The sequence below is a fragment of the Syzygium oleosum genome, unplaced genomic scaffold (assembly GCF_021117445.2).
Source record: "Syzygium oleosum isolate NSW1041296 unplaced genomic scaffold, Sole_v2.1 Sole_v2.13, whole genome shotgun sequence".
Taxonomy (NCBI): domain Eukaryota; kingdom Viridiplantae; phylum Streptophyta; class Magnoliopsida; order Myrtales; family Myrtaceae; genus Syzygium; species Syzygium oleosum.
In genome coordinates this window covers 3,284,822-3,309,214 of record NW_026607497.1, presented here as the reverse complement: position 1 = coordinate 3,309,214, position 24,393 = coordinate 3,284,822, and the positions used below count along the sequence as shown (strand labels likewise).

The following is a 24,393-nucleotide window of genomic DNA, read 5'->3' as shown; positions in this document are numbered from 1 at the left end:
GCCCGATATCGTCTTCCACTTGACTTCCATAATGGATTTCTTAATCAATGACCAAGAACAGGAAAACAAGGATAAGATAATGTAGTTTAATGAAACTTTGACTGTGTGCTCTTTTTGCATATCTCCTTTTTTGGTGACGTGATGAAGTTTCTCGCTGCATGTGAACAGACTTTTCTTTGTCAACACGGTGGGAATTCGGTCAAGGACCGGAACTTCGCTGATGGAGCTTCAAACTAGAATAATGACCCCTTAGAAAGACGGAAAGAAGGAACCCAATTAGTCTCAAAGTTCACAATTTTATATTTAAGCTCGTTGATGAGTGCGTTTTGATCACTAATTGAGGGTTCGATAACATTGGAAATTAATATCTAGTCATTTGACATGTCCAAAAGCATGTAAACAAGACCTTAAAAGGAGCTACTTTTAATGTTGTCCGGATGGCAAGATGGTTGGAGCAGACTGTATTCCATCACCAGGCTTCAGTTGGAAGACTCTGATGCAAAAGGCAGTTTGGGTTCCCTGTCCACCCCAGAGAAAATGCGCAATGAAGACTGAAGTCACGGGGTCGATTGATGCTATGGACTATGAAGTGGTCCATATAGTTGCCTTTACAATAGATAAGAAAATGGGAAATCCGTGATTTGCTAGTCAAAGTAATGAACTTTAGTTAACGTTTCATTGTCAGATAAACATCTTACCAGTCATCCTCCCTCTTATTTCCGCTACCGTTAGTCAAATGCTGACGTTTAATGCTGAAAACGCAGAATACAGTCCAATTAAAAAACCATTCACCAAGTCTACACTTCTCATATTTTTCGCCTATAATTACGTTAATTACCGCAAATAGAAGTCCCTTTATCCCTCCAAAAACACACCTTAAACCTTGAACACCCGAAAGATGAATGTCCTGTGTCGTTTGCTTGTCACAGGAAGCTTGGTTTTGTGCTTCTCAGGCTTCGCCGCCGCAGTCGACACTATCGATGTATCTCAACCGTTAAGTGATAGTGAGACAATAGCTTCGAGTGTGGGAACTTTTGAACTGGGGTTTTTCAGTCCAGGCAGTTCGAGGGGCCGTTACTTGGGAATTTGGTACAAGAACATCCCACTTAGAACTGTTGTTTGGTTTGCAAATAGAAGCAGTCCAATTAATGACTCTAGCGGCACGCTGATGATCAATAGCACAGGCAATATAGTCCTCCTAAGCGACAACAGCAGTGTCGTTTGCTCCGCGAACACTACCGAACAGGCTGAGAATCCAGTTCTACAGCTCTTAGATAATGGAAATCTTGTGCTGAGAGATGGCAAGAATGACAGTTTGGATACTCATTTGGGGCAAAGCTTCGAGTACCCTACCGACACTTTTTTGGCAGAAATGAAGCTTGGATGGGACTTCAAGACCGGTCTCGATCGGCAATTATCTACCTGTAAGAGTCCAGATGACCCGTCTCCGGGAGATTTCTCATTTGGGGATGGCCAACCGTAATTTCCCTGACATCGTAGCATGGAAGGGCTCCGACAAGTACTTCAGGACCGGACCATGGAATGGCCTTCGGTTTAGCGGCGCGCTGCAACAAGGGTCCAATTCCATTTTCTGGTATAATTTTGTATCCGATGCAGAAGAAATTTACTATATGTATCATAACACCAACAAATCTGCGCTCGTAAGGACTTGCTTGAATCAAATAAACTACTTGTGGGAGCGGTCCATGTGGAGCGAAGCGACTCAAAGCTGGAGGCTCTTCCTCACTGTTCCAAAGGACTACTGCAACACCTATGACATTTGCGGTGCCTACAGCAAATGCATAACTAACCAGCTGCCGTATTGCCAGTGCTTAAAAGGATTCACAACTCAAAATCCGGATCAATGGAACTCCACTGACTGGTCGCAAGGATGTGTTCAGAATGAGCCTCTGAACTGCATCATCAGCGATGGATTCATAAAGTATCCTAACATGAAATTGCCAGACACTACTCATTGTTTAGTGGATAGTACCTTGAGCCTTGACGATTGCTGGACCAAATGCTTGAACAACTGTTCATGTACAGCATATGCAAACTCAGATATCAGTGGACGAGGAAGTGGATGTGCAATGTGGTTCGGTGATCTGATAGATATGAGACAGTATCCAGATGCTGGGCAGGTTCCATATTTGCGGATGCCAGCTTCAGAAATAGGTACTATCTTGTTTTGGCATCTCTTAGAAAAGTAGATCTTGCACTAGATTTCCGTTTCATCTATCATTATTTTTCCTATCAAATGTGAGCACACACCTTTCAATAGTCACCCGTCATATTTGGCATTTATATGTTTTTTATGCTAACTTTTCAATTGAACAGGGAAGAGTAAGTCCAAGGTGTGGATAGTTCTGGTAGTTGTATTAGCAATTGCCATAACTACTGCCATGCTAGTCGCCATCTGTTATGCACGCAGAAGAAGGAAAAACTTCAGAGGTACATATTTCTTCTCATGACTCTCCTCACAATACTTAGTTTTCATGCCAAAGAGAAAATCTGTGGTCAAGGAAAAGAGAAGAATATCGAAAATTATCACTCTAAATTTGAAAACTAAAAATTTGGCATAGTCAGAGAGTTGCATGATACCGCAGAAAAAAGTTTGTTCACTGGTTTGATCAGAAGTGGGACTTACAGTGCTTCCCTGCCTTCTTTTTACTTGAGCTAAATACCTCAGATTTTCCATTTTAGAGATAGCAGAAAATATATCTGAAGGGCGAGAGTGAACACCCTGATGATGACTTGGAGCTCCCATTATTCGACCTACACACAATTGCTGAGTCCACAAACAATTTTTCAATGAGGAACAAGCTAGGTGAAGGCGGTTTTGGACCAGTATACAAGGTAAAACAAAATTTGGAGTGGACTATCCGAAACATAGCACAATGATCCTGCTTTTGGAATTGAATCTTCCCATTGTTATTTTTTTTTTCCAGGGTATACTTGTAGATGGATGAGAAATCGCTGTGAAGAGACTTTCAAGTAGCTCTAGGCAAGGACTGAGGGAGTTCAAGAATGAGGTCATACTAATTGCGAAACTTCAGCACCGAAATCTAGTAAAGCTTCTCGGTAGTTGCACTCAGGGAGACGGAAAAATGCTGATCTACGAATACATGCCCAACAAAAGCTTGGATGCGTTTATTTTTGGTAAACTAGCTGATTCATTTCGGGTTTAAATACAAAATGTAGCTATTGCCTGGAAAAAAAAAAGGTATATGAGACATGGGACTGACTTGACTAAAACTTGACAGAAAAAGAGAGAAGTAAGATATTGGATTGGCACAAGCGGTTCAAAATGGGAGCACACTGACCAAACAAAGAGGGATACAATATGAAATCATGAGTGGAGCAATTAGACCATGTTAAACACTCATTTGCCAGAAGTTCAAACTATCAATGAACTTGCACAAAATGTGTATCAAGCATACTCCTCATAAGGGGATACAAATGTCACATTTACCATGAAAGAATAAAGACGGTAAGAGAGACCGAGTTTCCTTGATAACTAATTATTCTCTCTAAACTCAAAAGGCTATTACAGATATTTGACTGAAGATAATTCTGGTAACTTTGATCAATCTATATCCTCTATCAAAAACTAATTATTGAAAGAAACAAGTGTCTAAAATCGTTTACTCTCATCCTGCTGCAATTCTTAAACAAAGAGAACAAAGGTTCTTTCCACTTGTACTGAAGCTGATTTTCTGTGTTTCAGGCTACTCCATGTTGTTACAGCCAAACCCTGTTTAGTCATGCCAAGCATGATGCCACATATAGATCCAATTTCCACTTTATCTAAAATCTGTGGTACCACCTAAAAAAGGGTGTCGTATGCACCCATTACCCCATAAACAGGAAGAGAACAAATGATTTCATACTCCCCCAAGACTATTCCACACATGCAGAAATCATAAGCACTAGAACATGAATTTGGAGACCAAAGCATCCTTCTCATACCGTGCAATGGCCGTCTACAAAGATAATATGAGGTCGATACGGTAATTCAGTGACCCTGGAGGAAACGTATGCATTGTACCAATCAGTAACATTGTGAAAGGTTTGCATATTCAAAGCGGGCGATAAGAATTGTTGGCTCCTTGATCCACTGCGGCGTCAAGAGAGATAACGTTAGAGAGAGATAAAATGAAATGAAGAGCAGAGAAAACAGAGAGAAAAGTAGAAATAGTCCACATAAAAATGATAGATAAACAGCTAGCAGGAAAAAACCACCTGTCTAACCACATTGGTCTAGACTCTAGATCCTCAAATCTTTTGTTCTCATCTTTCCCAGAATCTAGGGAATACATGATCAGCCAATTGCAGTTTCAGTGTAGCCAGAATTTCCAGCGTCGCGACAACCATTGGTTCTGCGCAGCCATAATCAATCATGAAAGGGTGGAGCTACCACAAAAGATCACCTGTCCAACTGAATTTACCTGGAACCTAGATCTTTCCAATCTGTGTGGTTCCCATGTTTCTCGGAATCTAGGAGATAATTAATCACTTGTTAGCATATTCAGCTTTCATTATCACTGATCCCCAAACTGTAATAGCATTCAATCAATTCCATAGCTAAAAATGCATAGCAATTTGTATTGCACTCCCCTAACAAATGACATGACTTTGGAGCTCCATCACCATTGATCATTATCACATCCTACTCCGCCATAAAACTGCGTAAAAGCCGCAATGCCGAATTCCCGTAACCACCAGTCAATTCCAGATTCCAACTGATTTGGATCCTAACTGCACGACTAGAACGGAGACGAGGACGAACAGATGGATCAAAAAAGCATAACCTGATCGCACCGCAACTCTCCCGGTTTGACAGACACGAATCGACCCGACCCGATCAAATTACGAACCGGATGCCACTTATCCTGGTCCACGCAATTATCCAAGAACTCGATCGCTCAGGAGACCCAACTCGCCGCCGCCGCCACCCTCGGCGATCTGGAACGCGCCGTCCTCGAACACCCGCATCTCCTCCTCCTCGCTCCTCCCCATCACGTCATCGTTGTGGATCTGTGATGAAGAAGCTTCCTGGGTTCGCTTCGGGGAAGGGTGGAAGTAGAGGTAGAGAGAGTTTTTTTCATTTTTAAAGTTTCGTTTATTTTCCTGCTAGAAAAAAAAGTATTTTTATGCATGGTAAAACGCCCAACATAAGGTAATAAATCCAGAGGAAATCACAATCTTTGACCATCAAAGTTCTGAATCAAACAAAATAAAAATCAGTACCTTTGATCATCAATTTTTGTTTTTGTGAATGAATGTATTTATAACGCATCCCGTGCATAATCGTTATTATCTTGTATAGACGAGCTTCAGAATTGTACTTACAAATTTATTGAATATCTCATTAGATTGAAAACAAAGAGTTTTCGTACAGGTAACATCAAAGAAGTATCTCAATCCCAAAATTAAATTAGAATAAACTATTATGGATACAATTTTTTCAAATCACGAATAAATCACCACAAATTTCCAATCAATATACAATTCTAAGAAGCAGCATGATTTTTTTTCCCTTATGCCCCTATCCAAGAAAGAAGTAATTAGAGATGAATTTGTTTGTTTTGAGGAGTTTCTTTTCTTTTTTTCTTCTTCAATTTGAACAAAACTTTTTAAGTAGGAGCCGGTTTTCAGGAAGGAGAGACATCTTCTTGTTGTGGACCACTCTTTTTAGCTTTCATCTTTGGGGGTTGTGATTGCAATGTCCAACCCGTCTTTGGAGCCTTGTACATTTGGACAGCTATTGATATAAACGCGACCGGTCGATTGAATTTGATACTTATCGCAAATGTAAGCGCGTGTGGGTGTGAGAGAGAGTCGGTCGACGGAGTTTACGTTCGTCTTTTTACGCATAAAGTGGAGTTGAAGTTTACGTACGAAATTGTCACCGTCGAGACCAGTGACCTTGGTCCGAGGACCATCTCCAGCACCTCAGGCACGAAATGCCTAAACGTGCATCAGACTAGAGTTACAAGAGTCGCAATCGTTTTTGGTTAGCTGAGCACAAACAAAATGGCTGGGGTGTGCTTTGTCGGATGCATGACTGGCTGTGGTTAAGCTGCATAGCAAGTTCTTTTCAGTCTCACAAATGCAGTGTAAACCGTTGCTTCAGCCAGTTGATGGAAAAGCTTTGAACTCAATCAGTCCCTCACTTTACATCCTTTTCCTGAGAACAATCATCTTATCCCGACTCGAGCATCAAACAACAAAGGAAAGCCAAATGGTGAACACAGTTCAAATTAGATTCGTCTAATTAGTTTTTCCTTCTTATGCAAGAAACTAGAGGAGAATGCATTGTGAACAGAAGCAACTAGAATCATATGTGCGATAACTTGTTACGTGTCTGCTTATCGAGACACTATAATTTCTAAGGGATTGAATTCATAGTCTGATGACTTCTTATGCCGTATGTTGCAGGAGCTGAAACAATTGGCAATCTCTCGGACTTGTCCTTGGGAAGAAAAGGCTCTCTCACGATGGTTTGTATCTTGAACGCCATCTTCAGTTGCTTGACTACCTTCTCTCTCCGGATTACTGGACCTATTGCCTCCTCTGCTTCATTACCGGATTCAGCACGGGCGGGGTTGGCCTGTGCGCTTTCGTACTATCCAACGAGCCTACTGGCCCAAAGAAGTGCGGGGCGGCAAGGATTTCCACTTTCTACTTCTTCTTGTGCGTCATCACTCCTCTCCGGCATCGCTTTTGTGTTTCGATTGTGGCGGGCTCTCTACATTTGCTTCCTCCATTCCCTCCATGTTCTTCCTTGCGAGGTCCTCCCTTTCATCTCAGAGTCCCCATGGTGGTATCTCGTCCGGGAGAAGATTAATGAGGCCATGAAGCTTATGACGGGTATCGCCAAAGCCAACAAGAAACACCTCCCCAGCGGAGTCATTCTCGCACTCGATGAGGAAACGAATGAAAACTCGAATAACATTCGATCCTACAAAGATCAAATGGACACAAAGAATGTGATAACAGGTCTCTCATTGATGTGGTGAAGTCGCCTATCACTCTGATTCGCCTTTTCTTGTCCCTGGCGATCAACTTCCTGTGTTCAGTCGGGTACAATGGCATTAGCCTAAACGTCATCAATCTCCGCCCCAACTTTTACCTTAATGTATTCCTCAATGGGGTGGCTGAAATGCCAGCTTTTATGATGCCAGCAGTCTAGCTCGATAAGTTCGGGAGGAAGCCATTAGTGATTGGAACAGAGTGGTTCAGTAGATTCTTCTACCTTATTGGGAGCTAGATGATGCTACACGCGATATGGAAAGTGGTGAGGATGGTGTGTGGAATTCTTGAGATTTGTTTGGCATGGCTGGCATGTACAATTTGGTCTTCATCTACACGACGGAGCTGTTTCCGACCATGGTGAGGAATGTGGCTCATGGCTGTGTAGCTCAGGCGGCGCAAATGGGTTGTGATTTTAGGAGGCAGCTTCCCAATTGCGGTCTTTGTGGTTTTTGCCATTCTGGGAGGAATACTAGCGTTTTACCTGTCGGAGACGGTGAATCAGCTCCCGTATGACACAATGGCTGGAATGGAAGCAGGAGAGAGTGCAAGCACGAGTGTGTGAAGGAACTCAATTCTCTTACTTTAAACTAAACTTGATTAATGTAGACTTAAATGACTGTTCTTGATAATAGGATTTCCCATCCTTTGTAAAAGAATTGAAGGGTCACGTACGGTCACAGCAGCATTGAATACAGGAACACATGATCACTTCTTTCTTTTTTCTTGGTTATGCCTTTTGGACCTGAGAAAGCAGGATGACAGAATCTGTCTTCTTAAACAAGGAGAGAATGCTTGCCAGAGTATATCTTTCAAGTAGGTTGTGTTGCCTTAAAGCAGTTGCCATCACATGATTAGAGCGCATTGTACTGATCTTCGACTCATAGTTGTTTTCAGATCAAGGCATTGTACTCCACATAATGAATCTATCAATTTTACTGACATGAGAGTATTAGGCTATATTGTTCACGGCAACACATGGTGAGCTTACAATTCAGTGACTTCTAAGGAATCAGAATAACTAACCCTGCCATTGATATGTTCAAAAAGAAAACATGTATGCCTAACCATTATGCCACCAATGATTTTACTTTGATCCTCTTATTTAAGCATCCAAACTGTGTATGTGAATGGTATCTGCCTTTATGCAAGAAGATAGACCCCACAAGTACTTTGAAATAAAAAGTCGAATTTACCACAAGACCACTACTTAAGGGACTACCCACACTAGGCGGCACAACCAACTCAATGCAGAACATGCAGAAAATTGCATCTCTCAGACAAGGAAAAATTTCTGCTTTTCCTTGTACTTTCACGTTTTCTCTAATTACATTTTTATACTTTTAGTATGTCTAATCCAATTCTTCTACTTTCATAAATTTTTTAATCAACTCCCCCGACACCAAATCCGATCAAATTCAATTGATGAGACCATTAGACAACACCAAAGTATGATTATCAAAATATGTGGATGCCCACATAGATGTAGGTGGAAAAATATAGCCATGTAGACAATGTCAGAGTTTGATGTGAATAAAATTTAGCCAATGTAAACACTCACTTGGACGTCCACATTAAAAAAAGAAATCCACATCATACAATGACATCGTTTGAGGCCACTTCAGCTTAGATTATGTTAGATTTGATGTTGGAAAGACTCGATTAGAGGCAATTTAGAATTTTAACGTCAAGCTGACTAGTTGTTTTCAAATGGAAGTAAATAATATGCAACGAAGAATCATCATTTAGAACAGAGGAATCATAAGTCGAGCCATGTCGATGGAAATAAACATATTCAATACACATGCTACATAGAAACACTAGACATTTGCAAGATGCCAGTTGAGACTTGAGAGAGTATCTATTGAAGCAACGAAAACAAAGGCAGGTGAGAAGAAAGGAAAACAAACCGAGAAATACAAAAATAGAGATGGTTGACATAGATAGGAAAAGCAGGCATAAATTAAGTATATGTCACCACAGGAACAGGAGGTACTTTGAAAATCAATCGAGCAAGAGGACAGTTCATCCTCAACTGATCATCTGCGGCTTCATCAGTCTAGGTGGAGAAAGATTAAATTTTGTTAGTCATTTGCAAAGATCATCATCTTCCTATATAAAATATAGTGCCCCATGGCCATGACTATTAATGAAAAATCTATCAACATATGTATGGCGATGAATTTCGATAGAGCTTACCAAAAACATGATCTGGGGTCCATTCGCTTGATGACACCTACACTCCTGCCTAATTTCTGGCCAATGTTCGCCCTTTTGAAATCTCAATCTTCAAAGATTTTACTAGTAACAAAAGAAAACAATCGAAAGAAATTAGAGACTTCTTTTGCTAATCAAATTAAAGAGAAAAGAATTTAAACAATCCGAAAAAATTAGAGACTTCTCTAGGCAATCGAACTTGATGAAATTAAACAGAAAGAAATTCAACACGTGAAAATTTGCAATTGGAAGTTCAAGAAAAGTATTCGTTTTTAAGACTCCGTTTATTTCGTGGAAATAAATGATTTTGAAAATATTTTCTAAAGAATGATCGTTTAAAATAATTGGTCAACGAAAATATTTTTCGTTATCGACAACAATATATATCTAAATATTTTCACAGACGATGAAAACAGTTTCGTTTATTCATTTTTGCAAGTAACGCAAACAATTATTTTTAGGAAATTATTTTCTAAATTATTAATTTTTCGTGAAACAAACGTATCCTAAAAATAAGAAAAAAAATTTACAATGATTTAATTTTTTTATTACAGTACACTGATTAATTTAAAAAAAAAAAACAATTGAAAGAAATTAGAGACTTCTTTGACTAATCATATTAATGAGAAAAGAATGTGAACAATCCGAAGAAATTAGAGACTTCCCTGGCCAATCGAACCAAATCAAATTAAACGGAAAGAAATTCAATATGTGCAAATTGCAATCGGAAGTTTGAGGAAAGTGTCCCTTTCTAAAAACGAGAAAGACTAATTTACACTAGTTTAACTTTTTGCTTAAAGTATTGTGATTAATTTCAAAATCTGATTGGACTTTGAAAGCGAAAATAGAAGTAGTGGATGAGGTAAAACAGAAAAGGCAACAAAAAGAAAAGGTAAAAAGTATTTAATATGCTCTCTTAAACTCTCCCAACTCCTAAAGTAGAACTTAAGAAATGACTCGATATTTTAGCACTTTTAAAATGTCATAATCTACCAAAATGAAGAAGAAATGTAGTACTTTTAAGGTGCAACAGGGAAAAGAAAGGGTGAGGACCGTTGCCAGTAGGGTGTTAAATCCGAATCGAGATACGAGTGTTAAATCCGAATCGAGATACGAACCGAAATACAAATCGAATCGAAAATTCGTGTGCATTTTGATTCGGTTCGTTTCTCGGTTTGGATAATGAAAAAAAATCATTCGTTTACCCTAACCTTCGTCTCGACTCTCTTCCTTCTCACCCCTCCCGAATCCTCAAATCCTCTCTTTCTCTGGCCTTGTTTCACTGCTCAGCCCCTCAAACCTCATTCTCGAGCCGATTGAGCTCGACCTTGACGGGATCTGTGTCATGGAGTAGGCGTCGGCGTCGAAGCTGGGCCAGACTGAGGTCCTCCTGCGGGAGCCGCTCCGGCCCTCCTTGAAGGACGCCGACACCGTGAGGGGCGGGGTGGCCTCTGCCCTGCCGTTGCTGCAGCAGGTGGTGAGCTCCGCGGGCGCTCCCCCATCGCCGGACGCCTCCGCCATCACCGATCTGATCAATGCTCCTCGTCCACTCACGCCCAAAGATCCATCCACTAGGGTTTCGACCACAGGATAAGAGAGAGAGGGGCGAGAACTGGGAAGAAGGCGACGGCGTTGTAGAGCGAGAGAGAGAGGGAGTAAAGCGAAATGGTGATGAGAGAGAGAGAGAGAGAGAGAGAGAGTAGTATCTCAAGGTAAATCTCTAAAAAAAATAAAAAAAATTTGGGTTTAGAGAGGACTGATAAGACTGGTATGAAGTTAAAAAATCGAAAACCAATAACCGAGTCGAACCGAATCGAATCGATTCGTTGGTTCAGTTCATATATTTGGTTTTAATCAAGATTTGGTTCGGTTCAAACGAGCACCGATAATGATTCGGTTCGGTTCAATTTTTTAAGAAAATCGAATTGAATCGAACCATTGACACCCCTCTTGCCAGTATTATTCTGAAGGGAGTGTTTTCTTTACCTAAATTTCAATAATAATATAACAATTTTGATATACTTTCAAGCTGTAATTAAAGTCATGCGCACTAGGTCTAACAGTCGGTACAAAGTTTGGAAGAAAAGGAAATTCACTGTACCGCGGGAGATGGATCCTTAAAAGGGCCCGCGGGAGATGGAGAGGATGAAAGAAAAGTAAAAATTTGGGGGTGACGACTTACCATGAAACCTGACAAAGTGTTCAAGTGAAGATCGGAAAAAGAAATAGCCCTGCTCCGGCGAGCTCCACGTCAGCCGATCTGTCAATATACTCCGAAGAGAGGGGGGAGGATACTCTAGCGACTCCCACGTCAGCCGATTTATCAAAATACTCCGAAGATAGAGGGGAGGACAAGAGAACCCGTTGTCAAGCAGAGGAAGCCTCTTCAGCTTTGGACAATTTTTAATATCAATACGTTGGAATGAAACCCAACTCACGATCCCATCACATGTGCTCTTCAGCTCCGGAAGATTCCGTAGAGTCAGGCGTATTAAATTTGGTAGGAAGGGGTGCGTCATGTCGGGAACAGTGCCTAGTATCACCTCTATGCCCTTGCAGTCTCCGACTATTATGTCTTGGAGATAAGGGAGACGGAGCAACATGTCATGCGTCAGCAGCACCCCCTTGATGTTGTTGCATCCATATAGTTCAAACTCTGCGAGAAGACAAGTGGCACCGATTGGCGTTGCTGGCCCACCACCTATTATCTCCTCTAATTTCTCACAATTTTGTATTTCAATGGACCTCAGATTTGGAAGGTGAGTGGCCAGCCGCTCCCATTCCACCACCCTCTTCATTTTAGGACACTTGCACACTTCTATGCTATAAAGAAGAGGTGCCTCCATATTAATCTCCTCTAGTTCCTCTGAGCCCTCGATTCTAAACCATTGTAGACGTGGAAACCCCTGCCCCTCCTCCAAGAGATGCTTCAGTTTGGGACACCTGGTGATTTTCAGTCTCCGTAGGTGAGGGAAGTGGACAGCACCCAGCTCCTCCAACTTCTCCCATTCCTCTATCTTCAGCTTCTCTAGATTATCAAGTGGGCTTACCTCGCACAAACTTGTCATCCCATCGCACCATCGTACTTTCAGTACTTGCACATTTTTCGGAAGTAGAGCGTGGTCATCCCCACCAATTTCTCCATCTACCCTTGCCGCAATACTGTGGCAACTTTCGATGATTATATGCCTCTCGTGCTTATCCTTAAAGGAGTGGTATCCTGATTCATTCAACAACAGTTCGTATGGGAGGGAGCTATTTTGCTCGAGAATCCTCACGCATGCATTGAATGTTTCAACATTTGGAACAGAGCAATAAAGTCCTTCCACCTTCTCTAATTTTCCCACTACCCAACCCGTCCCCTTTTTAATCACCAAATATTGCAAGTTCACCAGCTTCCCCAACACTCCTTTTGGTAACGTCTCGATCCCTGTGCCCCATAGGTCAAGGTACCTCAACTTTACCAACATCTCCATCCCCTCTGGCACTTCTTCAAGCATTACACACCCGTTAAGGTCCAACTTTCTTAGAGATCCCAAATTCCGTACGCAAGGTATATGACATAATTCTTCACACTCTCGGAGCAACAGTGCTTCCAAGCTCTCCAAGTGAGAGATGGCATTCGGTAATTCTGTGAGACTAGTGCAGCTGAGATCTAGAACCTTCAGCCCCTTCATATGCTTCAATCCTTCTGGTAATGTCTCGATCATTGTGCCATGTAGGTCGAGGTAACTCAACTTTACCAACATCTCCATCCCATCCGGCACTTCTTTAAGTATTGTGCACCCATTAAGGTCCAACTTTCTCAGGGATCCCAAATTCTGTATGCAAGGTATATGATATAATTCCTCACACTCTCGGAGCAACAGTGCTTCCAAGCTCCGCAAGTGAGAGATGGCATTCGGTAATTTCGTGAGACTGGTGTAGCTGAGATCTAGAACCTTCAGCCCCTTCATATGCCTGAAGAAAGATTCGTGGATAGCTTCCAAAAACATATTGTTATTCAACGACAGGCTCATAAGTTTAGGGCAATTTGGTGATATGCTGTATGGGATTTTTTGTATATTGTTGCCCTGTAAAAAGACTTTCTCCAGACGATCGGTCCAGAACTCTTCCTCTGGAATTTCTTTCAATCCCATTTTGGCCTTGACCACGTGTGTTGTGCTCCTCATTATATGCAATGCCATGCCTCTTATCAACGGGTGTAGAGATATATGTTGTCCATCTTCATCACAAAGGCAACCCTTTCTTAATTTGTCTAGTATGATGTTACCCTGTTCGTACACTTCTTGCCGGGTGCTAATTCTATCTAACAAACCCTCATCTATGAAAGACTCTATCAACTTTGTTTTACTAGATTTTTGATATACTTGTGCTAAATGCAAGAAACACTGTTGCACCTGAGAATCACCCAAGTTCACGTAACTAAGTTTCAGTCTCTTGAACACGTTAAGTTCCACCCTCGACTCTTCTAATTTCCACAACATGCCTTTCCATTCGTGCACTTCCTCTACTCTCCTCATGTGAGTTGCAATCTCAATGATCCCAAGTGGCAAACCCCCACACTTATCAACAATGGACTTTGCAATTTTTTTGACTTCTGAAGGAAGTTCTCTCCCAAAGCAGAGTTTCTCTCTAAATAAGCTCCAATCATCTTCATTTAATTTTTCTAGAGGTTTTATTTTGATTTCCTTTTGGCAGAGCATCTCATGACACACATTCAGTGATCGAGTTGTCAATACCAACTTAATGCCACCCTTCTCAACTGGAATTCCCACATCCTCAAAGTCGAAGTGCATCCACAGGCCATCTAAAATTAATACAGCTCTCTTTTTCTTTAAATGTCTATTCAACATGGACGCCCTCCTTTTCACGTCCTTATCCTTTGAGAGGTTGTCTAGTCCGACTGCATTGGCAATCTCGTCTTGTAGTTCACAGAAGCTAAACTCTTGAGGTACAGTGACCCAAAACACGTCATTGAAGGCAGAATTCTCAAGTATTCTATTATGGACATGCATTAAAATGGCTGTCTTGCCAACTCCTCCCATTCCATAAACACCAATGATGAAAATTTCATCCTCCATTAAATAGTCACAAATCTCTTCAATTGTCTGCTCACTTTTTTTGCCTACTAGCTTTGTTGTTACCAAAGGTGAACTTTTCCTACATCTCCCGGCATGTGTTGTCAACCCTTTTTGGAAGCTATAGTGGCCTAGAATCTCTTCAACTTCTTTGATCAAGTCGTCCACTCTTTCTACCTGCTGCACAAAAACAGATTTTCCTTCTCGGAATGCTCGGACCACACCCCAGTCATTTATCCTTTTTGATTTCCTAGACCGTGTCTCCAACTCATCCAAGTCTGCTACTCGGCTGCTTAGTTCTTCCAGCTTTCTTTTCAGAGTTGGCATATATTCGCCAACAAGCCCAAAAGAACCTGGTCGACTATCAACGAGTGCATCATCTATCCTCGCATCTAACATCAAGGAAATACTTATATTATTTTATACAAACATAATATTCACAAAACAAATTGAATTTATGAGAAGAAGAAACCATCAATTATGTCTAAATGAAATTAGATAAACAATATGAGTGTAAAAAAAGGATCAAAGTTTCAAGGAAGGCGGGGTATTTGGGGTTGAGCACTTGCCTTGTTCCTGGGCTTGGTCTCTTAATGGGTTGATGAGAGGGTATAGTTTAGGTACGTTGGGTTTAGATTCTACTTTGGGTTTTGGGTCTGCTGGGTTTAGTTGCTGTAGGTTTGGGTTGAGCCTTTTGGCTCTTGGGGTGTCTATTGGATGGGTTGAACTGATATTTGAGCCTGTATAGGATGGGTTGAATTGATATTTAGGCCTGTATGGGAAGTGGTTCTCCCTATATTTTATATTAATATACAAATATGAAAATTGAAGCATTTATTTTAGCATAAATTAATCGTTTCAATACTTTGAACAAAATAAACTACATTACTGTAATATTGAGAGAAAATAATAAAATCTTTCAAAGAAATACTTTATAGGAAGAGTTACGAAAAATGTTAGAATTTTCAATAAGTAATAATTTGCAACATTTAAAATTATTAAACCAATCTTTTTTTGCTGGATGAAACTCATGGTATGGAATGGGGCAAGTAATCCAAGTTGACGGCAAAATGAGTCGAGAGTGCAAGAAAAAACTACTTGCAAAGAGAATAATCAATCTCTTGCAATTTAGACTCCTATGTGTCTCGACCAAAAAAAAAAAAAAAGACTCCTGTGTGTCACTCTTATAGGCAACCCTCAAAAAAGAGCTTGTTATTATATATTTATGTAGATGCTAACATTTATGTACCTATTCTTTCAAAAAGTTCGAAAACTACAATACTAGAAAATTTTAGATCAATCCCATGAGTTAAAAGTAGAAGTTAAAAATAAGAGTTCCCGTAACTAGACCCTAAGTTGAATTTTGAAATTAAAATTGAAAAAAAAAGAGATATACCTCGTTTCCACATCTAATGTACATAGACTAATGCCCTAACACTGTCCTATTAAAAAAAGAGCTATACTTGCTTTCAATTTGATCACTCACACGTGACGGTAACTAATAGCACTGAGAAAAACTAAACCACACATTATTGATGGCTTGGAGGCAATGAATGGCAGTCTCTCGTCCCATTATCGTACTTTAGTTAGTGTCCCAACAATTCCAGCCATACTAATTCAAAAATATGAAAACAAGTAATATTCATATAACCTAAATTTAAGATGATTGATGGTGTTGTTAGTTGAAGTCTCATATAGGTGGCATTTGAATGTGAAATCAATCAATTAAAGGATGATTTGGAGATGAGTATGAATCATTGAAAGACCAAATGATTTATTATACGCGATCCGAAAATAGTTATATGTGTGCAAGTGCTATATCTTGTGGACACATATTTAACAAATGTGGAATATTTCTTAGATGGATGTGCTTGTGTCATTTGGATAGCATGGGAGTTGAACTTAGCTCTGCCATCATTCATTATAATACAAAATAAGAAGTCTTATCTTATAAAGCCTACAAACATAGACTTACGTTGGTTGTTCTCTAATCATATGAGAAATAACTAGCAAATTATTAACGAATCTTGCCTACAATAACTGTCTACTTCCCCTTTTTTTCTCCCTCAAGCGATAACCACCACTTTCCCAAACTAAGTAGCTGCAAATCTCATTTTTAAAAACCACCTTGTTAGGGCTTTCCTTTTCTCTAATAATCATTATTTTGCATTTCACATAGGAAAAGGCTTAGCTGACTGCGGTACAATCTTGACCCCATATTTTTCCAAGGAAAAACCCTACTCGGTCATAAATAATTTTTTTTTGACAAAGTAAGTTAAAAGGGAAAAAAAGAAACATAAAATTATAAATGACCAAATATTCATTTGATTTAATACTTGTATTACGAACTGTTCCAATGTGAAGAGAAAAAGTTCTTTTTACTGAAAATTTATGAAATATTGTCAATCTGTCATGTTCAAGTTAACCACATCATATTATGTCGTGTTCAATTTAGGTTCGGATTTCTCAATAAATTTATATTGTATTCGAGTCATTTTTTGAATTGTACTAGAAATTGTGATCCTCATTATGAAACACTTTGTATTCATTTCACTTTATGCACCTCATTGTAATTTAATTTCTCTTTTCTATTTAGTATCAAAATCCAAATCGAGAGCGAAGTAAAAAAGGAGGCTAGCTTGGATTTTAGTGTGCAATTAAGCGATTCCGCACTTCATATCAACAAAAATTCACTAGCAAAAGGAAAAAGTATAGGGGAAGGACTAACGCAATTATTTGATATAAAAAAGATAGAGAGATGATTTTGATTTTCAAACAAAAATAGATCTGCCACCGTTAATGTTATTCCTTTAATAAAATAAAAAGACAATCTTTATTCCACTTTTTCTCACATCCGGTTGCCCACCTCTCTTAAATTGAAACCTGTGGTCAATATGCCACCGTTAGAAAATTACTATAACTGCGCCGTCCTCCTAGCAGGACTCTTCCACGATTTGAAAGAGAGAGCATGGCCTTTCAAGATCTGAATGTAACCCGTCAAATCATATTGCTGTTCATTTTCTAAGAACCAGTAGTTATCATTGACCCGACTCCTATCAAATTCCTCTCTTCCAATTAATTCCTGTCTATTTTGGGTTCTCTATTATTAGTAGAAATTTATGCGTCCTGCCTATATCCCTATTCTTAGCTATGGATTAGAAGACGAATTAAGCGTCTTGCATGAGCTTTAACATATGATGAATTTGGAGATGCCCATACCTTGTGGAACCTCTGTATTGGGTTCTCCCTCTTCTGCGTTCACTGGGCGTGGCATGTTAGTCAAAGCTTCAGGTGCGAGATCTGGACGGCTGCTAGGATAACTAAAATTCCACGGCTGAATGGAAGAATCACCAGCTTGAGATTGAGGTTGTTGTGGCGAGAATGGAAATTCGCCCCACGGGATCATGTTTTGAGCCGGAAGAGACTGACTGGGCAAATTTGTCTCAAGCAATGGAAGAAAGGCTGATGAACTTGCACCTACAGTGCTTGTGACATCAGACCTCGGGTCCGGCATGGCAGCAAATGAAGTCTCTCTCCGAGCATCTTCATTGTTCGCAGTCACAGGCAGATGCGGACCCTCTTCAACATTGCCCTCTGCTCCATTGCTCGGCTCTGCCGCTCCTTTACCCTTCAACGCATTTCTGGCTTCCGATCTCACTCGGCCGTCGACGTCCTTGCAGTCATTGATCCCATATCCTGCGACTCCGGCTAAGTGGGCCTTGATCCTGGTCACACTTCCGCGATACTCCTTGCTGCAGAAGTTACACTTCCACTTGTTGTTCTGCAGGAACTCCACATGATCCCGGAAGGAGTCCTTCTCTCTGGGCATTTTCTTAGAGTATCCCTCAAAAGAATGAGCAGATACGTTTCAAGGAAGACCTTAGATCTTTTTGTGGTGAAGAATGGTGCGGGAGCCTGTAAGATATATAATGAATTTTGGACTTGGGAATAGGGTGAAAGTCTTCGTCAATCCCCAATTCTTTTAGAAAGAAGGCCCCGCTTCAGTGACCCCACCCCCATTTCTAGCCAACTTCTCTTTTCACTTTCGGATACGAAGAAAACATGTTTGGTTCAACCATGCACAGGGTAAAACCATCCAGTTTACACGCATCGAGTATGGCTTTGACAGGCAGCTTTGAAAGGTGGTTAGAGTTGGGATTCGCGACGTGGCTCAGACATGGACCTATAACATCTCTGACGAAGCGGTTGACCGACCACTCAGAAAATTATGGAAGTTATTTATGATAAAGCGCAAAAAAGTCTTCGCTCACCGGAAACATTGAATAAAAGTGATCGTCTAGAAAAAATATTTATGTTCTTTTGTTTCCAGAATCAGTTTGAGAACAGAAATCTATTTGCTAAAATTTTTATGTTGAGGCACAAATTTACAAAAAATTATTCCCAAAATCAATTTTAGAACAGAATTAAAAAGCCAAAAAAAAATAGTTTCTTAATTCTGGGAACAATTTTTCCATTTCTGATTCTTCTTCTTTCTTCTTTTGTTTGTTGTTCTTCTTCTTCTCGACCTGCCGCCGGCCATTGGCGACTGACTACAGGCCAGGGCCGGCGAGGGCGAAATGTGTTTAATTTCAACGTCTTTAATTTCAACATATAATTTTAATGATCGAAATGTGTTTGCAAATAATGGATTTAGGATTGAAATTAACGTCTTTTATTTCAACACATAAAGAGCAAAGACTTTTAAAGTGATCGTCTAAGTCAAAGTCTGCATCAACTATGTGGCCAGCCCTCTAGAAAGATTCTTTCTATCTAAAAGATAAATTAACGTCTTTAATTTCAACACATAATTTCAATGATCAAAATGTTTTTGCACACGATGGATTTAGAATTCAAATTATGGCCATTTTTCTCCCTTCCTCCTCAGTTTTATGAAACGAGGTAGTTTCATAGGATTCTACTTGTTTGCTCGGTGGGTTCTTTTTGTACCCTCTTATCTCACATCAATGACAAGGCCACTAGACATCGGCCTATGGTTGAGCGGCATTGATCCCCTATTTTACTCTCTAATGGACAATTAATTGGTAGCAAAAAAATAAAATAATAATAGTAATTTACTTGTGAGAGAAGGTTCATTCACCGCCATACTTAATCTAACTAGGAGGTATTAAAGCCTGCGAATCACAGGTGATGGCTAAATTCAGGCACAATTGCGATAATTTTTCATATCGAGACAGATATTTTAATTTTCAGGATGATAAAATATTAAAATGGATAATTATTGTGGCAAAATGCTTTCGAAATGACCTAAAAAAAGTTGCCTGTTTCACAATGCATACCTATTAGAACAAACAAGCTGTGAATTAGTCATGTCCACAGATTGAGGAAATGGTTTTGAGATGTATCAGAGTAGCTTGCACGGCCATGGGTTGAGGAAATGTACCCGTCTCTAGCCAGTAGCTATTCTCTTATTCATGTATTGATCTCAAGAGAAGGATTTCTATAATCACTAAGGCTGGCAACCGGCGGAAGGAAATAAGGAAAAAAGAAAAAAGAGAAAGGAAACGTAAAAAAAGGGAAAGAAAAAAAGAAAAAAGGAAAAAAATTCAGAAAATTTTAAAAAGAATTACCAAAATTGTCAACTTTAGTGTCGCCCATACCACGTAGGATAACTGACACAACTTAAATCGCCACGTCAGCAATTTCAGGCCAAAATTAGTCGGGAGAACTAAATTGACAAATCGTAAAAAGATTAGGACTAAATTAGTAAATCGTCTTAGGATTGAATTAACCAAAATTAAAAAATTTAGAATTGAATTGGCACAAATACAATAAGTTTAGGACTTTTTTTTTTGGTTAATTTCCCCTGCAAGTTCCTTCACACTAGCAACCAAAACATCACAGCTACTCAAAGAAAATAGTATCCCATATTGATATTATCGGGGATAATCCCATACGATTGTTGGCGCAATCACTAGAAGTAGTATATATTGGAGGATTAGGAACATGATGATCTCGAAGAAACGAACTCAACCATACTCATCTTCTTCTGTTATCTAAATTTTTCATTCTTTATGAGGTGATATTCGTTGTTCGTGGTTTATGGCTGAACGTATTTACTTTAAATCCGCTCCACTTGTTATTATATAAAAATATCATTTGAGACTTCATTTCGTTCATCGTCAGTGAAATATACATTTTTCTCCCTTAATTTGAAGGGAAATTTGGGGTCCGAAGGGGGGCAGGGGCCACCACTAGCCCCCAGGGGCCCTGCACCTCCTAGGTCTGTCAATGCCCCTAGATATTTTTGCCGACCATATTTATTAAGCAGGTGGAAACCGATGTGTTTGGAAAAGTAGATACAATAATATGATTCACCCAAAAAAATCCTCAACTTTACGTCAAGTCTCAAATTTATTTCGAACTTCTCGAATTTTATTTTGCGTAAAAAAAATCATCAAAATTTAATTTATTTTTAAAAATATATCACAGTGATCCAATCTTAACTTGATGTGGTACTTCCACGTCGATAACAAATTCACATTAGCAAAGTAATAGAGCGATAGGTACAGACTAACGTTGCATTTTCACTTCGATAACAAATCCAACCCAATAAAAATTGTTAAAATTCTCTAAAATAAAACCGTTCTAGGATATGAAAATTAGGTACGATAACAAATTCACTCCAAATTTTTTTTTTAATTTAAAGAAAACCCAATTTTTAGGTTTAATTTAAATTTTTTTCGAACTTTTCTTTATCTAAAAAAAGTCTTATTATTTTATTGACGTAAATTTATTACCGACGTGGTAGTGCCATGAATAAAAGCACCTTTTGATAAAGAACGAAAGGAGCAGGAAAATGGGGAGACGTTGATGGTGGTCCGCTGAGTTCCGTGTGGAATAAAATATAGTTACTGGTGAGAACAGAATAAAGATTTACAAGGGTACAAGTCAAAGTTGGCGGCGGCAACTTTATGCACAGCCCTATCTAAAGATAAATTGACATCTTTAATTTACTTTTCTTTATAGAAAAAAGGACATTGCAAAACACAATTTCTTTCAATGATTAAAATATGTTTGCACAATGAATTTAGGATCAAATGGACCATTTTCCTCCCTTCCTCCTCAGTTTTATGAAACTAGGTATCTGCTTGGGGGGTTACTTTCGTCCCTCCACAAACCACAAGTATTTATTTATAGTCAATGATCGAGTTGGCAAGCACTTAGCCAGTGGTCAGTGCATGACACGCAGTTTTCTCTAAAATCTACTTGGAAACTAAGAACAACATTTCATGAATATGAATAATAAAAGTATATAAGCAAGACTAGGATAGAAGCTTCACAAAGGAAATGTCCAATTTTGGAGTCGAAGCGAGAAGTTACATAGGAAAAACACTAACGAAATAAAACCTCTGATTTTTAACGTGACACCTATCCAACTTTAGAGCTCAACTAAAAGGAGACATCTTTTGAAAGTTATATCAATTGTATATTTTCGTAGGATATTACATGTATATTGGCTGACAAGACTGAATGTTTTGTAATTATGCCTATTCCAAATTTCTGATTATCATTCAAGCCGACGGGATCAAGCCTAGTTAAATGGGGTCAACCCGATCCTACCAGTGAATTGCAAGAGTAGTGTTTAGAAATACTAAGATTTGGCTAGTAATTAATTTACTTAGTGATGTAAAAATCCATAAGTAATTATTTTCGTTGGCAAAATTTTTTGACCACTCAATAGAAAATCTATCACTCTACTTAGCAAACAAATTCGGTCGACTAGTGTTAGTATGCCTAGATTATCAGAATTCTTTCAAAGATATTTCTAACTATTCAAAAAATTTCAATTAGGATTCAAGCACAAGGGTAAAAAAAAAAGATTCTTCATATGCGATTGACCCGAAGCAACCCGGAAATTCCAAATTGGATTGACCCAATTTTTTTTGCGTGTTTGGGTAAAATGTCCACCCATACCTTATTTTTCCACAACGAATTTTAAGATATGCTTTTTGGCAAAAATGTGAATCCCAAACCTGATAACCCGCCTGTCGTCTCATCCTTCCTCGCTATATTAAGCAAAAGCACATCTGTAAATCTTATGATTTCTTATGCATGTCTTTAGAAAGTTGGGTAATATTCTACAAAAATGAGTGGGATTTTGATTGTTTTTCTTTATAGAAGGCAATTCCTCGCTGTCACTGCGTGCTCTCTCTCTCTCTATCGGAAGCCCACAATCGTGCACTGCGAATGGCGAATTTCTCTCGACTTTTTTTCACAAAGAGAGAGAGAGAGAGAGAAAGTTAGGGCGTAGGAGAAGGAATCGGCATCATTTCCTTTTCATTTCCACCCTTTTTTTTTGTTAATGGGAATTCGCGAACTTGTGTGGGATTCGACTGATGCTTTTGTGTGATTTCGGTGATCATTTGCCCTCGCGTCGATGGAAGCAAAGCACTTGGAGCCGCCACGTCAGCAAGACGGCATCATTTTCGCGTCACTCGCCGGGAGAATGTTGCCACGTCGGACCGAGTGCGCGTTGATGGGACTGCCCACTCGCGACTTTGTATACTTCCTTATTCAAGTGAGGTCACTAATAGCCGATACAATACGATTTTCATCCTTTAATCCTTTTTAATTTCAAAATTTTTTTCTTTTAATGTAAAGCAACTCTTAAAGCGGCCTCCAATTTCCCATTACCATGAAAAAAAAGTTGTTTGTCAAAAATTTAAGATGACTTTTAGAATGATGCTTTTTATACAATTCTTAAAGCTTAAGCAAATTTGAATTCTAGAAGCTTAAATAATCGAAAGGAAAAGTCAAAAGTCGAGCAAGTAGCACAATCCTCCTTCCTCTTTGCGAGTGGGGCGCGCTCTCTCTCTCTCTAGCTTGCTTTACTTTCTGTTCCCCTGTTTTCTTCAGCCTGACTGAGCTCATTAAACAACCAAATCTTGAGCAACAAGAGAATGTGAAAGCTCAGGCATAGTTAATGCCTTAACTACCAATTAAACTTGCCACATAATATAAACAAGAAGTTATCATTGATGACCAGATCATTCCCCTATTGAAAAGAGTATTCACCATCTTTGGTAGGTGATGAATAATGCAAACCAATACTTGGAAGTAACTTCTGATTTGTATGACACCCCATAATTTGCGTATTTATATATGGGTTTACTTGCTTTTTTGCTAGGCAATCCACATGAAACTTGCTAGATAAGAAAAAAGCCAATGACTTGCTCAGAGTCCCAGATTTACTCACTTACAGTACTCAAATTTTCATATTTTTCTGAGCTTACACAGTCCTGATATTAAGCAGCGTCCATAGCCTTAGAAACAAGCTTAGAAGCTGAGAGAGAGAGAGAGAGAGTATAACATTCACTATTCCTAAGACCTGATACATCAAATTGGATGACAGAGCAACAAGAGATCTAGGTGCAACTCTTCTGGAGATGCCCTCGAAAGTCCGCATTAACTTCCCCTTGTAGGTCACTATAAGCTGTTGACCATGAAAAAGACATCTTGCTTCATATCTACGCGCTTGATGCCGTCACAAGGTATAGCGGTGTTGAAAACCGCAGATTGAAATGGCAACCTAAACCTGTAAACTGGAAATCCGATGAGAACCGAAGATTGGACTGGATATCATGAAAAAGATTGGATTGACATCTCAACCACAGCAAAGAAGAGGCTAGCCACGACATAACCAAGACCCCAGCAAACCTGCAATGCAGCAAGCAGATTTTAAGATACGCTTTTTGGCAGAAATGAATCCCAGACCCGATAACCTGCCGGGTGTATCATCCTCACTATATTAAGCAAAACCACATCTGTAAATCTTGTGATTTCTTATGTATGTCTTAGAAAGTTGGGTACTATTCTACAAAAATGTGTGGGATTTTGATCATTTTTCTTTATAGACGGGTTAACCACTAAAAAGATCCTGACTTCTGGGTTATGGCCATCAAGTTAGCCCGATTGGGCCACACAATCAAAATCCCACACATTTTTGTAGAAACACAACATGCGCGTCAGAAAACTAAACTTTTCATTGCGTCCTCTTTGAGTATGTTTGGTCGAAAGGTGGTGATCAACTTCCTACGTT

General features: G+C 39.4%; 2 protein-coding genes, 1 long non-coding RNA gene and 1 pseudogene across 7 annotated transcripts in view; 2 read left to right on the top strand and 2 right to left on the bottom strand.

The window, feature by feature from the left end:
* Window positions 1-24,393, bottom strand: part of LOC115687689 (probable disease resistance protein At1g61300) — a 154,703-nt gene that overhangs the window by 102,585 nt on the left and 27,725 nt on the right. For 2 of the 3 annotated variants that reach the window (XM_056316893.1, XM_056316892.1), the window contains exon 2: window positions 17,553-17,810. In XM_056316893.1, coding sequence (XP_056172868.1) covers window positions 17,553-17,810 — 258 coding nt within the window. Of the gene's footprint in view, window positions 1-11,290; window positions 14,726-17,552; window positions 17,811-24,393 lie in introns of those variants that run through there. The other variant, XM_056316894.1, reaches the window with a different exon arrangement.
* LOC115667469 (uncharacterized) lies at window positions 1,902-5,339 on the bottom strand. Of its 3 annotated transcripts, XM_056316929.1 has the most exons (4): window positions 4,243-5,220; window positions 3,970-4,117; window positions 2,648-2,788; window positions 1,914-2,511 (listed from the first exon to the last, which is right to left on the bottom strand). In XM_056316929.1, exons 1-4 carry the CDS (start codon window positions 4,317-4,319, stop codon window positions 2,494-2,496), a joined length of 384 nt encoding a protein of 127 aa, XP_056172904.1. In that variant the 5' UTR covers window positions 4,320-5,220; the 3' UTR covers window positions 1,914-2,493. The 3 variants fall into 3 exon arrangements, 1 of the variants encoding a protein (XP_056172904.1); XR_008817711.1 differs by having other exon boundaries at window positions 1,902-3,208; window positions 3,970-5,339; XR_008817712.1 differs by lacking the exons at window positions 1,914-2,511; window positions 2,648-2,788 and adding an exon at window positions 3,386-3,826 and having other exon boundaries at window positions 3,970-5,339.
* On the top strand, window positions 2,324-3,074 carry LOC130139611 (uncharacterized). Its single transcript, XR_008817714.1, has 3 exons — window positions 2,324-2,451; window positions 2,704-2,856; window positions 2,949-3,074. It is a non-coding gene; the product is annotated as an uncharacterized LOC130139611 (long non-coding RNA).
* LOC130139604 (organic cation/carnitine transporter 4-like) lies at window positions 6,279-8,191 on the top strand (annotated as a pseudogene).